Genomic DNA, 17,051 nt, shown 5'->3' with positions numbered 1-17,051 from the left:
ACCTGATTGGTCAGGCAGGACAGCTGGCTGGCTTTTAAGCCTAGCAGGAGCAGTGGTAGCTCTCTGGCTGTTTAATGTGTATCTTGCCTACAGCTATGTTTGCCCTTGTTCAGGTTCCTGCTCCAGCCCCACTTCCCCTTCACCTCCTGCCTCTCTGCTGACCCTGGGTGACCCTTAGGCTCTGGCATTTGGCTCCAGCCTCTCTGGTACTGATCCTTGGCCCTGCCTCTAGCTTATGCCTCTGGTTAACCCTCCAGCTCTGGGATTCAGCTCCTGTCTCTCTGATACTAACCTTTGGCTCATTCCTGGACTCTGCCACCCTGGATCTAGGCTCTAACTGGTAGGCTGAACTCTTTCTTTAACCACTAGACAAGACTGCCCACAGCCTGGTCTCTAACACTTTCATTGCATGCTCCACTCTGCTTAGAACTGACCATGACTGGAATGACTTTAGTGAGACTTTATTAGAGATGTTATTCATTTACTCTTAGAAGTTTCAAATGATATTTACCCACTGGACATTCATGAAAGAAAAGGTGGATGTCATTCTTCCAGGATGTAGGAGGGACTTAAGTTCATATTTTGACCTCCCTTTTGTGCCTCATTAAATTTCCACAAACATGGAAACATTCAGGAAGAACCTTGCAGCAGCATTACGTAGCTCACCTACTGACCTGACAGGAACTAATTATTCTGCTCTACAAATTGTCCCACCTAGTTTTGGATGCAGTGAAGGCCTGAGGGGAGACTGTGCAAAGGAAGCAGACGTTCCAAAGGAAGCTGGGCCTGATTCAGCTCAGGCTTCTGCTAGCAAATAGCCAGCTACAGACCCTGGAGGCATAAAGTCCCCCCATGATGGGGAAGGGAAGGTTGGAGGAGAAGGAAACATCTGTAACTTCCCTCCATTGGGCGGGAAGGCACAGGCACTTAGTAAGGAGATGTGGGCAGAGCTCCTACCTAGCTCCGCCTGAGTCTCCAACAGCAAGAGCTTCGCTCAGAAACTATAAAGCTGCTCCCGTAACTGGAGCCCTGATGCAAGGAGGCAATGACAACACTGCCTGCTCTCCCTGAAGGTAAACCTCCCCCTCAGCTGAGGCACAAGGGCACTTCCTGGAACAGGGAGCTGAAATTTATGCCAATATTAGTGAATCTGACCCGGTGCATATCAGATATGCACAAAATGACCTCCAGCTCAGGAAATCCTAACACAGCTTGTACTTGCTCAGCCATGGGGAGCCTGGTGTACTAGAGCTATTGTCTTGGGACTAGTATAGGAACCTCAGTTTGGCTGTACATTAAATATTTTATCAGTAATTTGTATTACAGTAGTGTCTACTATTCTAGACATAACCAGGATCCCACTCAGCTGGGCCCTGTACAAGCACACAATGATTGGGTGTAAAGTACAGGATGTGCATATAAAGGAGATGAGAACTCTGCTAATTGGGATTCTATGGCCATGTTTAAGGTCATGATTCTGAGAAGTGCTGAGGGCACACACTCCTGCTGATTTAGCTGAGTTGTGGGGTTCGGTATCCCTCAGTATACAGCCCTCCTCTCACCATGGGACCAGGGAAATCTGACCCTAAACCTTTGTGAGAACCTCATCCTGCTGTTCCTCATACACATGTCCTTTAACCCACGTATTTCAATGTTTTACGTATGGGCAATAGACAAAGGAGTTCAGCTGGTAATTCTCTGTTTATAACCGTGTGTGTGTGGCGGGGGTGCATGCAAAAATGGCAGGGAGTCTCTGAGCCTGGGCCAGATGCTTGGGCTGGAGCCTGGGCCTTGAGACCCGGTGAATGGGGACTGTCTCAGATCCTGGGCTCCAGCCCAAGCCTGAATGTCTACATTGCTACTTCTAGCCCAGTAGCACAAACTTGAGTCAGCTGACCAGGGCCCTGAAACTTGCTGCTATGGGTCTTTGGTAGTGTAAACGTACCCTCTGTTAAGCAGGTTCCTTTGAGCTTTTGAAAGGCTTCTGCTGGGTCCATGAGTAAGGTGGAAAGTTGCACGGTTGAGAATCCTGTAAACCTTACAGTTATTTGATCCCTACTATATTACCCTGGACTGATGATAAAGGAGACTGCTCCCAGCCTGGAACCTTGGAGTATCTGGCTCTTGCTTTGCTTCTACCTGATGCCTTGCAGCTGAACTGGAGCAGGCAATCCAGCAATGTGCCAAGCGAGCCCCCTCTTTACCAGTCCCCTCTTCCTCCCCCCCCCCCAATTCACTGGGACCACCCATGAGACAAAGGGCTGAAGGGCCAAATCATAGATCCATAGATATTAAGGTCAGAAGGGACCATTATGATCATCTAGTCTGACCTCCTGCACAATGCAGGCCACAGAATCTCACCCACCCACTCCTGCAATAAATCTCTCACCTATGTCTGAGCTTACTGAAGTCCTCAAATCATGGTTTAAAGACTTCAAATCCTGGAGTGCTTACTCTATTTTCACTCAGTCCCAACTCAGGCAAACTTCTTGTGTATCAGCAACAGCTCAGTTCCCGTCACCAAAGTTTTAGTCCAGGTGATGGTGTTAGGGGCAGCTTGGTATTCAGACTTTAGGTTGGGCTTGCAGGATTATTGCTCAGGAAATGAAATCTTTTTAGACTCGGACCACTTTTGATCTGGAACACCACCTTAATTAGACAGTCACTTTGCTGACAGGGATTTTGTGCTCAGATCAAACACTGGGAGAAAACACTCTTGCTAAGTTATCTCTTCTTATGTGAACCACAACACTTCCTCAAATGCTTGGAATCACCTTCTGTTCTTAGAAGCAAAGAAAACAAGACAGTAGAAACACAGTTGTTCCCTCTTCAGTTCTTCCTGTCCTAACTGCCCCTTGCTCTACAGGAAACTGATATCGGGTCTATATATGGTACCTGATCCTCGTAAGTGATCCCTTGTTAAATGTTCCAAAGGGAAGGGAAGAAAATTAGCTGAGGTCTCCAATTTTTTCCCCACCTATAAATATAGGCAATCTTTAAATCTTTCTATCAGCTAAACCCTGCAGCAGTGCTTCGTAATAAGAACTGTCATAATGGAGCCTCATATGCCCATTTTGCACAAATTTACTATTGCTGTCTGAAAGAACTGTTTTATTCCCAAACCCTAGTAAGGATCATTCTCCCAGGATTTCTGGAGAAATCCTGACACTGATTTTCATCCTCAGCTTCTAGGAGTGTCCGTGTGTTTCTGGGCTGCTGCTTAAATAGGGTTTTAACCTATTGATTACTTGGCGGATTGTTTTTTTTTTTTTTGTTCATTTGTTTTTTAAACAAACTTAGGCTTTGTCTTCAGAAGTGGCAGTAGGGCACCTGGAGTTTGCCAGATGTGTAAATAATCCTATGAATGTCCATATATCCTGAGCGAGTGGTTCCTTGGGCAAAGATGATGGCTTTTTGCTTTTCATAAGCTATGTTAGTATCAATAGAATAAACATGAAATTGGTTTCATTTCAGACATTTGTAACAAACCAGGCACATCGATTAGAGAAGGGTTAAACAAACACAATAGGATAAAAGCTTTAATTCTTACCTAAAGGTGGTTCTGCAAAATGATTAAAGTGCCTATGTACTCTGTGACCTCTTGAAGTGCTATTACTGCTCCAAGAATGGAAGCAAATGCCTTCTGAATGCAGTTCAGAGCCACAGTGCAGGCGCTTAGCTTTACAGTTTGCTAGCTCCATGTCATCTTTGATAGGCTGGAAAATTGCAGAGTGGCAGGACAGTGATTCCCAGCCATGAAGCAGACACTCAATGCATCTCATCCCTTGCAATTAGGAGAGAAAAGCAGAAATGCATAAAATTTCGAACAGCATTTTAGTTTGCAGACCTCCTCCTCTCTTATCTAGCCAAAGTGGAAGTGCCACCCTTTAATGCTCATGTCGCATGCATGCAGAGACTGACTAGGCCTGGACAGAAATAAAATACCACAGAGCCACACCAAAAATAAAACACACTTGCAGAATTTGGTTTCTTGCACTTAATCATCCACCAACCTTCTTATGTTAGAAAGCTTAAACATAATCAAAACCTACCTACAAATTACCAAGACAAATACTGTTGTTCCAATCTATTCTCTTCTAACATCCGAGAACAAACCCCTAGTGCAAAAATACAGTCTTGTGATAAAATGACTAATACATGACTAAAGCCATTTTCTATTGTGCAGGAGTACCTTGGGATCATTTGTTTTTCATGGCAGAACCCTCAGATGGTAAATTCCTATGTTGGTTGGTATTTTATTAATGACCAGGATTGTTAGTCACCTCCAGGGAACTGAAATAGGATGCCACTCTGGTTGCCACTATTAATTCCAACTGCAGGTGTGAAAATTAATTTCATGGGTTTTTCTATCATTTCCTTTTTGTTAAGGATTAAAGTTATTGCACAGCCATGGGTTCCAGATGGAAGCGAATCTGAACTGAATCTTGTCTAGAACTCCCATGACAGCAAGCTAATTCATAAGAGGGAGGGCAGGGAAAAACTGATCTTGGGTTTCCTTTTCATTGTTGCTAAAGACATTAAATAATGACACCAAAGGAAATCAGATCACCTAACATATATTCACATGCTTCTTTGCATCAAGACCTTAAAAAGCAATACAGCACATTACAGGTTATTTTAATCTCTATGGAATAATAGCTCCCCCTCTCCAAAATCAGGTTAAAATATCAAACCAAATGAAATGTAACTGAATTATTAGAAGTACAGTTTCCATATGTTGTGAAAACAGTACAGCTGCCAGATTCTCAGACCGACGCTGTTGTGTCTTCACAGTCAAGAAGACCATTCCAACAAGGGCACTTTACATACTGAAATCAGGCTTCACATCATTAACCCTCAACTCCATTCAGTTCAGTGGGCAGAGTTGTTAGTCCTAAAACTGCCCAGTATCAGTTATACCTCCTAATGCCCAAAACATGCTCAGAAGATACATGCCACACCCATAGGGATAATTAAGGATTGGAGGTAATGTAAAATCCGTATGTATTTTTTGTACATGCTGGTCAATCTAAACTCTGATATAAAACCTTGTTCATATGTGCCCCACCTTCCATCTGAGCGGGTGGGGTGTCTTGTAAGATTTTAAGCTAACGTTAAACCTCCCAGCACTGTGGCAATGTAGGTAAGTATTATACCCATTTTATAGACGGATAAGCAGAAGTTGTGAATGTCTTACCCTAAGTCAATGGCAAGGGATAGAACCCAAGGAACTTGACTTCTGATCTTCAGCTTTCATCACTAGACCAGGGTCTGTCACTATTTTAGTACCATTCACTCTTGTGCAGTGTGCCATAAAGCACTTTAGACCTGCTCTCTGCTCCCTGCACCTTGTGCAGTCATTGATACACAAGGGCAATAAGAGTGCAGAGTGGGTGTAAAATTTACACATGCCCTCACACTTTTGCCCTGGTATAAACAGCTGGACAGGCAATGGCAAACCAGCCACTTTGTATTGTAATGAGCCTTCATGACACATAAGTGGAGCTATGCATTTTGTAAGTTATTTGAAATTTACTATGAAATTTACATTATTTACTATGAGCAATTATTGTACTTTATTATTTATGCTGAATAAGCCAAACGAAGGCTGCTCAGCAGGTCCCACACAACACAGTGTATCACAAATAATTAATCAGGCTGTTCCATTTCTAATTTCAAGACATTAAAACAGAGATTTGTTTAAAATTCACTCAAGTTCAGATCTTTTAATAAAAGAGAACAGGTAATCCCTTAACAGCTAAGAAACTCCACCACCCCAATTATGCTTTCCCCCCCCCTATTAGTGACACCTGAATTCCTGAAAGAAATGTCCAATAAAACTCACTCTTTTCATGTCAGTATTGCAAGCTTTTGTCAATGCTACCTAATGTGGGTTGAAACATCTTAATACAGTACAAAGGAGGTAGCAAATGACTGACTTCTTGACTATATATATAAATACAGTGTACACATTTATTAGATTGTTGAGACATTTCAAATATCCTTTGCCAGACACAAGTCCTTCATTTCCCACCTTTGAACTGATATTATCTTTGTCTCTGTAGAATTTTGAAATGAACTTTGTGCATGAGTTTTCACTGGATTTTGTATTTATCACTTTCCGTTGATTTCAGTGTAAATACCATATAGCTTCACTTAATGGTTCAAGTTATAAATGATAAATTCCTCTACACAGCTGGCTAAAAATCTTTGTTTCAAGTATTTATTTCTTTTAGATGGATATTTCCATCATAAATATCTTTATTGATTTTTAAACTGAGACAAAAGTGTACATAAAATGAGCAAGCTATGAACAATCAACATAAAACATGTACAGACAGCTACCCCTTGCAATCTCATGTAGTTTCAACTGCATGTTTGTGTTTTCCTTCCCTTTAGATAAGAGAAATTATTCCCATATCCCATGAAATTCTTTAGTTTTATCAGTAATCTAGGAATATTTCTAATACAGAACCAGGAACATTGTAAGCATGCTGAAAAAGTACTGATTGGTACGAGAGATTGTTTTAAATCACATAAACAATTCTGGCTCCCAATACATGGCACATACTTACATGGTCAGGTACAGCATTGGTGCTCCAGCTCTTTGCCTAAAGAGTGTTATGCACGTTGGCAGAATAAACGAGAAGCATCTGTTAATACCTCATAATTTCTAGTGCTCAAGGAATATGACTATCTAGGATGGGAGATAAGGGGGGAAAGGAATAGCACTACACAAAATAAATGAAAATGTATTTTTAGCCTGACTTTACAAGCTGTTTTTTATTTCGCAATGAAAATTTTAAAGAAAAATAAACAGAGCTTGTGAATGAAGGGCCTACACAGATTGGCCAAATAAGAAACTTTATGGGAAAAGAAAACAAATCTTATTTGTTTTATCCAGCTTTAAATGATCTTCCAAGGTGCAAGAATGGTGTAGTCAGCAGCATGAATACAACACTGGAATGAGAGGAGAGGCAAGATTCATTAATGCAGAATTCCACATAAAATTTACTAGGAACTGATGGGAGAAAGAATACAGGATGTTCAACAGCAAGTGAAGTCCAAGTTGATACTCAGCGTGAGTTTAAAAGGAAGATTTTTCTCAGCCTTAAAAGACCAGTTTCAGAGATACGAGGGGGCAGAAAACTGTAGTCACAGAAATGGATTGTACAGTGCTTGAGAAAGAGAGGCAAAAGTAGAATACTTTGCGGTACCACATTTACAAACAGACTCATTTGAATGCTCCCAGGCGGCCATGCTTGTGTGTCCAAACAAAACATACATGCACATTAGTACACAATATCAAGCAGGGTGATAAAAACCTGAATATGGGAGTGATCCTGCTGTAATTAAGATCAATGGGAGTTTTGCCTTAAACTTCAGTGGGAGCAGACCTTTTTTCCTTAAAGTGGGTCTGCTGATTCAGTTCGTTTTCTGAAACACCAACCCTTTGACATAAATAAACTGCACATGTCAAGGGCCCAATCCTGCTTCCACTGAAATCAATGGAGGCTTTGCCATTGATTTCAATGGGATCAAGAGCCCAATCCTGCAATCAATAAGTGTGTTTTGCCTGAGTAAGGTTGAATAAAGACTGCAGAACTAAACCTAAATTATACTGATTTATCTGGATTATACAAGACCATTTAAAGAAAAATGCAGAAAAGAAGCAGAGAAGATAAAAATGTGAATTTAGAGCGGTTCCCATTCAATTGTTTGTTTCAGTTGGAGCTGGACTTGGTCCACTGGAGCTCTGACAAGTAAAGATTGCAGGATCAAAACACAATCATGGCATACATCTTGATTATACAGATCCATATAAAGATTAGTGGGGAGGAAAAAGGCAAAAAAAAAAAGAGACTATGAACTCTTGTCTGGTGACTTCTTTTCAGTGGCTGCTTCGAAAGAAGACCTTCAGTTACTAACTCCTTATTAAAGATAAAAAAATTGTTGACTGTACAAATTGTCATACCCAAGCATTAATTGATTCTACTCCTTTGCTGTCTTCTCCCCACATACCTCACCCATTTCCCCAGCCCAGGATTATATATTTCTTTAGCAGCACCAGCAAATCAGAATTTATTGTACATATGTTTGTGTTCCACTTAATAAAAAATATACCTATATTTTCAGATAAACTTTGTTAGTAATTCATGAGGTAAGTGACTATTTATGCTAATAAGGGAGAAATATATTCTCAAGCATAATGCATTACATAAATTTGAATGCAAAATGTTCAATTATGAAGTAAATACAGGTAATGCAAATAGTAAATTACATCTAATAAAATATATAGAAAGAATGTATCTTCAAAGAGAAGCTTTTGCTTGCATCTGTGAGTTCTTTAAAGAGAAAAGAATTAATAAATACTGAATTACTATGTTGATTATTTAGCTCATAATTCACCTATCTGTAATGACTCCTAGTAATCAGACTGTTTCATGTCCTCGAATATAAGGCAGGACTGTTTCCTCAGCAATTTTATCCCTATCAGATTATCTTGTCTGATTCTATTAATTCTCTCCCATAAATCTGCTAACAGTGATTTGTGATTTACTTACCCTGTTAACTGATCTGAAGACTGTTAAAAGGATTTATCTAGCAGTGCACCTAAGAGCAGTTTATGGCTTATCATTCTGTTACTCTGAGGAAGTCTTTCTGAAATCAATTTGGTTGGTTTCATAGTTAAATTCAGTGGACACTGTTTAGTTCTGCACCATAAAATAAGATACTAGATAAACAAAAGGTGCAGTGACTGTACTTAATGTGTTGTCCTTGATATGTGTTTGTTTACGTTTATAACAAATTACCCTTAAAGTCAATATAATTCATAATCTGCATGTTACCTTTTTCTATAAACCTTCTATACATAATATATATACATACATAAAGACACATTTTTTTACTTAACTAGGAAAGCTCTTAATACACAGTTGAAGTTCCTGTACCAATGTAACCCAATTAATGTGTATTTTGATGTTTAATGTTTCACATTTGACTCTATGGTTTGTCCCCGCCCCAAAAAAACTTACAGAAAATATACATCCATTTGGGAAAGCTTATGAACCTGGTCAATAACTAGTGAAAATAGGGTTCTAAATTACATTAGCAGAGGTTCCGAAAAGCAATAGATATCAAGAGACTATTAAAAGAACCATATAGTGCTTACTCTGCCTGGATTACGACTGGATTATAACAAACAGTGCTAGGAAAAGGGGGCAGTCTGAGAGATTTTGGCCTGCAATAATTGTGGGAAACGGAAGGCTGAATAGCTCTAATTGAAATGAAAGTGTGCGATTGTTATGAAAGAAACACTGTTAATAGAGGACTGTAAATGTTTAGACACCCATTGTGAATAGCCAAATAATAAAGAAAAATACTATAAAAATGAGAATTATAGGGTGTTGGGAGGGGGTGTCGCTTTTGAAGGTTATCAAAAATTACTAATCTTTTTTCTCTAGTGTGCTGAACAATAGACATTTTGGCGTGGCAGTCGTATGTAATAGTTAAACAAGGACAATATTGTACAACCAATAATTTTACTTGATGTTCTAGCAGGTCAGGGCTCCAGATTAATTTACAGCACTTGCTTACACTGGTACCAATTCAGAAACAGCGCCTATTAGCAAATACCATTTCATACTCTGTCTATAGTTTAGAGTGTACTCAGTAAAATTCCTAGTTTGCAAATGTAGCACATTAAATCCTCATGTCCAAACTATTTCATAGGTCTGACAATGTATTTCCTCAGGCATCTATAAAATGGGCCAGTGAAATACTACAATTGTAAATTCTGAAAAGCAGTAACATTTTTCATTTAAAAATATTAACACATATTTTGTCTAATAGGTGAGAACGTGAAGTGATATACTGTACCACAATCATCTTGCTCAAGAAGAAAACCAAACACAGGGAACTGGATTATCCTTTGCAGATTTATGCTAGGAGCCAGTGACTTTTGTTGAGTACAACAATGTCAAAAGCAGGAAAGCAAGCCTGAGTAGTTAAGTTGTATTAACTTTGCCACAAATAACAATTGATAAGTTGTGCCGAACAGATATCCATAGTTATTGTTCTGCTGTCAAAATAGTTACAGAAAATGTTTCTAACGGAGTTATCTTTACAGATCTATGGTATGCTAAACTGCTTTTAAGTATCAGTGGCAATGTACACTATATGACTTTCAGATGCTAATGCTGGAGCTGATAATCATATTGGCATAATCATGAGATGTTATCTGCTGTAAGCCTACTACCCATGTTCTACTTCCCAGGCGGAGAATCTTTGTCTTTTGAAAATGATGATTTCCACAACTGGTGAAAAAAAATATGGAGTAATATTCTTGGAATTGTTATAAATAGCAAAGTATGAGAGGCAGGAGAGTGGGAAGGCCAAGGGAAGAAGAGAGGTTCTGAAGTGCAATGTTCAATAAGCTGGTTTAATGTATGACTAAGTGTCAGAAGTCAGGTTTCTGACTTACTTCTCAGATAAATAACTTTATAGCACTGCACTTAATCTTACTTACCACAGACAACTCATTTATTACTGAATTACAAGTGACTTTAATTCTATTGGTATTGCCATAAAGTCCGTTGAAAATCAAGGCTGGCAATTTTTAAGATTTTTTTTTTTTTTGGTCTTACTTCAGTATACCACAAAAGGGCCCTGTGCAGAAACATTACCAGCATAGCCCCTTGTCTCTTTCCCCCTTGGTTAAACTGAGAAGTACAATGAAAGCCAGCTCTTTAGATAGGGTGACTTGATTGTCTTTATTGCAGTAGCCTAGTGAACAGCCTGACTGGCAGGCACGAGAATTCCACCGCTGTAAGAGTTAATGGCAGAGTTAATGAGCTACATAAACTTTTCTGCACTTACACGACAAGAAAGCGGGTTGATCAACAAAACTGGCCAGGGATCAAGATTAATAAACCGACCTTTGCCGAAAGGTGGCGCTGTCGAGGTTTAAACCAAGCACATCCACCGCGGTTTTCACTCCTCCTTCCCATTTTGCTTTCAGTTTTTAAGACAAAAAAATAAAATAAAATAAATATAATTAGCTCTAAATGTATCAAATGAATTAAACAGATCAACCGTCTGAAGGGGCGCCGCCGAAGTTCTGCATACAATCGCTGCGTTTATAGATAGAGACAGATCTTTCCTAGCGTCTCCAATCCAAATCTCTTCTCCCAAACTTGCCTCTCGTTAGACGGTGAGCGGACACTGGAGTTTAGTTGGATTTGTTTGCACAAGGTCAAACAGCAATCGGTCCGGGGGTCGTTATTAGCACTGAAGTGGGAACAGGGGGAGCCCCTGGGTGGGTGTCAAGCGGCTTTGCTGAACGTGTAACCCCATGATGGTGTAGGATCGTGGGGGGGGGGGGGGGGTAGAGAAGGGCTGAATGTCACGATCAAGTACAAAATTATTCGCTTTCACGTGAGCGTGCAAGTGGCCCACACCCCGGCCAGGCGGAGATCAGATTATACTTTGCGCGTGCACGAGAGAGGAGGCAAAGGCCACCCCGTGGCCGAAGTCTGCAGGAGGGACCTCGGCTTCGCTGAGCTCCTCCACGGAGTTAACTCTTCCCAGCCTTTGTGCCGCTGCGGCGGCTTCAGCAGCCCTGCTGGGGAGGGGGCAACGAGAGTTTCATTTGCTTCCTTCAGCACCATGCACTGAAAGAAGGTTTCTCTGTGGAGGGACCCAGCGTCAGTCTCTTTAGTCCAATATCTCCAAAGGTGTCTGGCCCCCTAAGAGAGCACGTCCTTATCTTTACACTGACCTTCTCTCCCCATTTCCAGACTCTCCTCGCCACCCATCCCCACCTTTTAGCGACAGTCCCTGTGCTTCTCTATCGACTCTGCCCCACAGCAAGAGAGAGGCCTCCTACCCCTTCAGCCCGAGGATGGTTTAGGTAGCATCAGTTTTATTTTATTTTTTTAAAAAACGTGCACTCTAAGAAACAAGTTACCTACCAAAGCTGTCACATATAAATGCTTAAGCGTGGCATGCAGAGAAAGAGAAAACAGCAAGGGTTTTAAGCAGGCTACGTTTATGCTTACCTATTAAAAACAAGGCAAAAAAAGGTAAAGGAAAAAAAAAAGCACTGAATTCCCAAATATTTTCTCTCTTAACTCAGGTAATAAACATTAAGCCCATGTGAAACCGAGTACAAGCATATGGCCAAGAAAGAGTTAAAAGTTTAGCCCCAGCTGACAGTCAGCTGATTGGCCCCTGATTGACAGCTTCGAAAAGTTTCCTTGTTTCTATACTATTATGCTAATGAGGGCTGAGATTGAAGCAGCCCATTGGTCCGGACTTGGAGTCAATTTCCCATTTGAAAGCTGACGTCAGGACTGCTATAAAACTCAGCAATGCTTTTAAACTCTACTGCTGGATGAGACCTTTAAAATGTTTTTCATCTTCTTGCTGTAGCTTTGGGGTTCCGTTTTTTCTTTCTTTTTTTTTTTTTTTTGGTAAAGAAAAATATTTTGGTTATCGCGCTGACTTTTAATTTTTCTTTTTTTAAAATTTATCCTTCCGTCTTTTTCCTCTCCTCCCCTTCCCCGATGAACCTCTTCTCGGTTTGCACTTTGCATGAAAAAGACCAGAGGAAAGACATCATGAAGTGTTAAAAAATAATCATAAAGCCACCTTTGCAGCAACAACAACTAACAACTCCAGCTGCAGTTTGCAAAGCTGCAAAAACAGAGAGAGAGAAACAACCTTTACGCAAAAGGCGAATAGAAAGAGCAACCCGCTCTGATGCATCATCAATACTATAGGCTCTGCAAAGGATAATAAAGAGAGAGAGAGAGAAACAGTCGGTGCAAATTGGAGCGAAGGTTGCAAGGGGCTGGTGGAGAGAGAGAGAGAAGGAAAATATATATTGCAAATAATCAAGCTGGCTCACCCGGTTGCAACTCAGAGCAGTCCCCTCGCTCCTGGTGCGCACCCTTTCTGGAGGACTGTCAGCAGCAAAAGGATGGCATCAGAACTGGCAATGAGCAACTCCGACCTGCCCACCAGTCCCCTGGCCATGGAATATGTTAATGACTTCGATCTGATGAAGTTTGAAGTGAAAAAGGAGCCGGTGGAGACCGATCGCATTATCAGCCAGTGCGGCCGCTTGATCGCTGGGGGATCGCTCTCTTCCACCCCGATGAGCACGCCCTGCAGCTCGGTGCCCCCTTCCCCGAGCTTCTCGGCGCCCAGCCCGGGCTCTGGCACGGACCAGAAGACCCACCTGGAAGACTATTACTGGATGACCGGCTACCCGCAGCAGCTCAACCCAGAGGCGTTGGGATTCAGCCCCGAAGACGCGGTGGAAGCGCTGATCAACAGCAGCCACCACCAGCTCCAGAGCAGCTTCGATGGCTATGCTAGAGGGCAGCAGCTGGCCGCCGCGGCGGCCGGCGCGGGGGGCTCCATGCCCGGGGAAGAGATGGGCTCCGCCGCCGCCGTGGTCTCCGCGGTGATCGCTGCCGCCGCGGCGCAGAACGGGGCGCCCCACTACCACCACCACCACCACCACCCGGCGGGGCACCACCACCAGCAGCCGGGCAGCGTGCAGTCCAGCAGCAGCAGCAGCGGCGGCAGCGGCGGCGGGGGAGGCGGCGGTGGCGGCGGGGGTCTGCACCACCAGCACCACAGCAGCGGCCTGCATTTCGACGACCGCTTCTCGGATGAGCAGCTGGTGACCATGTCGGTGCGGGAGCTGAACAGGCAGCTCCGGGGGGTGAGCAAGGAAGAGGTGATCCGGCTGAAACAGAAGAGGAGGACCCTCAAAAACAGAGGCTATGCCCAGTCCTGTCGCTTCAAGAGGGTCCAGCAAAGGCACGTCCTGGAGTCAGAGAAGAACCAGCTGCTGCAGCAAGTAGAGCACCTAAAGCAAGAGATCTCCAGGCTGGTCCGGGAGAGGGACGCCTACAAGGAAAAATATGAGAAGCTGGTCAGCAATGGCTTCAGAGAAAACGGATCCAGCAGCGACAACCCTTCCTCTCCAGAGTTTTTCATGTGAGTTCCAACAGCCTTGCCACCTTAAATAAAGTTCTCCATGTGAGTTGTTGTTGGGGGCTTGCTAGATCAACAACCAAGCTTGCCACCTTTTTTTTTTTTTTTTAAACTCGAAACGATTAAAAACAAAAACAAAAAAACAACAACAAAAAAGTTGTTTTTTTTTATGGTGGGGCTGGCTCATTGTTGGCCAACCTAGAGTTCTACATGAGTTTCTTTTCTGTTTTATTTTTGTGGGGGCTTGCAATGTTGTTTTTTTTTTAAACATTATAAGATCCAACTTGCCACCAACTCAGTTCTTCATATGAAGTTTGTTCTTCTTTGAAACCTGCCATCCACATTATATTTTTTTAAGTTCATGAGTTTTTTTTTTCTTTTGACCTTGCTGTGTCCAAAAAAGTCAAAGGTTTTTTTTTTTTTGCCATCCTGAATTCTTCATATGAGATTTGAGCTTTGCAAAAAAAAACCAAAAAACAAACAAAAAAAAACCCAAAACAAAAAAAATACAAAAACAATGTGAATTTTTTAGACTCCAGCTTGCTGAGTTCCATCAGTTTTTAGCATTGTGATAAACTAGAGATGTACCTAGATCAACCTGCCAAAATCAAGCCTGCATCAGCCTTCAGTGTGTTCATGTGAGTTTTGGCCTTAATCTGCCAAACATGAGACTTTTAGTCTGCCATTAGATCCCATATTCATCTCATGCATTATGCTTGCTATTTTGTCTTAGCAACAATGGACTATGAAAAAGAGACATTTATTAATAAAACACCCTGCATGCTGGACATGTAGGGTATAATTATTTTTTTTTCTTTTGCTTGGAAATGGACTTTTGGAGACTATTATGGCATGGCATTCATCCTTTTGTTTTATTGCCTCATCACTTTTTTGAGTTGAAAGCAAAAAAGTGCAACCTTTGATCTTCCTCCTCCTCTTCCTCCCCATTAAAGTTTGTGTCTGCTCTAAAACTGCTTTGAGTTACTCAAAACTTCAGACTTCCTTTTAAATGCACTGAAGCATTCCCTGTTTCAAAAAATGCCAGAATGGATTCTGATAACCTAATGTGGCAAAAAAAAAAAAGAGAGAGAACTTTGGAAAGATGATGTGTTTTTTTTTTTTTTTTAAATCGCTTCCCAGTTTGGGGACTTTAAAACCATGCTGTTGCCTAAAACAGTCTAAAATTTATTTTTATGTGATCTGCCCCAAGTTTATTTCCTTTTTTCTTTTGCATCTGGTCATTGTCAAATGTGAATGCTCTGGGTTCCTAGTATATAATTTAATTCTAGTTTTTATGATCTGTAAGCCCAGTTAAAATGTATGCTACAGATAAAGGAATGTTATAGATAAATTTGAAAGAGTTAGGTCTGTTTAGATGTAGATTTAAAAACAAGAAGATTGATGCACTAAATTGTTTACTGTTGTGATGTAAAGGGGGGTAGAATTTGCAATGGGACTGTTTTTTAAGAGTAGCTTATGCAGCATGTGCTTGCAACTTAAATATAAGTTGGGTATATGTAGTCCTTGCTATACCACTAACTGTATTTGAAAACCAAAGTATTAAAAGGGGGAGGCACCCCTGTTTATATCTATAGGGGTATTTTACATTCAAAATGTATTTTTTTTTCCAAAATTGAAGTATTTGGGACTGAATTGCACTAAGATATAACCTGCAAGCATATATAAAAAAGACAAACCTGTTTAGAACGCTAATACAATTTATGCAGTTATAAAGATGGCATTACTGCACAGTTTTAAGATGATGCAGATTTTTTTACAGTTGTATTGTGGTGCAGAACTGGATTTTCTGTAACTTCAAAAATTCCACAGTTTTAAAGGCAATAACCAGTAAATTTTATTTTCAGGGACTGATATCCTGTCTTTTAAAAAAAATGGAAAGTAAATCTTACCACAATAAATATAAAAAAATCTTGTCAGTTACTTTTCCTTTTACATATTTTGCTGTGCAAAATTGTTTTATATCTTGAGTTACTAACCATGTGTGATGTTCTTATGTGCTTTTCTTTCATTTTCAACTTTATGGTTATATCAAAGGAGAGAATAATCTACAATAATAAACTGCATTTTTTTGATTCTGTACTCAGTTTTTTAGTGTGTAGTTTAAAAAGTTAAACAACTATGAAAGCAGTATCTAAGCCTAATACATTGTAAGGAAGTGATGCTGATACAAGAGTTGAACCCACTGATATAAAGGAGAGGAGAAGTTAGCAGCCAGTTATATGTAAAGTGGAAAATTGTCACCCACGAGAAATTAGTTATCTGTCAGGCAGGTGAAAAACGTGATCTTTCAGGTTTTGTAATGACTTAGAGGGCCTTAGTTCCTATGAGTCATATCGTGCCATCAATTTCAAGCTATTGATCTCAAAGGGAAGTTCTGCTGAAAAACCTGATGACACAATATGGTCCTATATTTTGATTGTTTTATGATGGAGTAAAGTGAAAGGGAAGACTTAACATCCTCTTATCATCTGATCCAAGCAGAACAGTTTGTATGTAGTAAGAGATGACACTGCATCAGGTTTTTCTTGTCACATATTCATCTAGTGCTAGAGATAAAGAGTTTTTGACATTTGGCATACCCCATTCTAACCTCCCTCCCCTCCCTTTTCCACATCATGGTTTTCTCGACAGCCACAGGCCTTAAAAGGTTAACAGTGAATTTTGGAGGGAAAAAATCAAAAATCAAAGGCCTTTCAAGTTATTTGCCCTAAACAAACACTCAAAAAGGTTAATTTGCTAAAAAATGTTAAGGTCCAAAGGTGTGCTCTTTACTATAATTCTGCATGCCAAAGGACATTTTTAGCTTTGAACATCTCCTAAAACTATTGACTCAGTTATTTTACAGTTACTTTCCCTAGCAGCTCCCCAGAATAAGTAGAGAGGTTTTCATAGTGTTTTCTCCAGTATTTGAATAGGATTAACTTTGTAGTTCATTTGAAAAACTTAGGCCTCTCGAAGCATGTTACAGCTTCAATAATTTAGCTTTATCTCAGGCTCATAAAACCAACACTATTTATAAA

General features: G+C 40.7%; 1 protein-coding gene across 4 annotated transcripts in view; it reads left to right on the top strand.

Moving 5' to 3' along the window:
* The first annotated feature begins 12,329 nt into the window (after positions 1–12,329).
* MAF (MAF bZIP transcription factor) overlaps positions 12,330–17,051 on the top strand; it is a 240,586-nt gene continuing 235,864 nt past the window's right edge. For all 4 annotated transcript variants that reach the window (XM_073308011.1, XM_073308013.1, XM_073308012.1 and 1 more), the window contains exon 1: positions 12,330–14,013. In XM_073308011.1, coding sequence (XP_073164112.1) covers positions 12,983–14,013 — 1,031 coding nt within the window. In that variant the 5' untranslated portion in view covers positions 12,330–12,982. The remainder of the gene's footprint in view (positions 14,014–17,051) is intronic.

Source organism: Lepidochelys kempii, chromosome 12 (genome assembly GCF_965140265.1).
Source record: "Lepidochelys kempii isolate rLepKem1 chromosome 12, rLepKem1.hap2, whole genome shotgun sequence".
Classification (NCBI taxonomy): Eukaryota; Metazoa; Chordata; order Testudines; family Cheloniidae; genus Lepidochelys; species Lepidochelys kempii.
The sequence above is the reverse complement of the archived record's forward strand: the minus strand, read 5'-3'. Positions and strand labels throughout refer to the sequence as shown.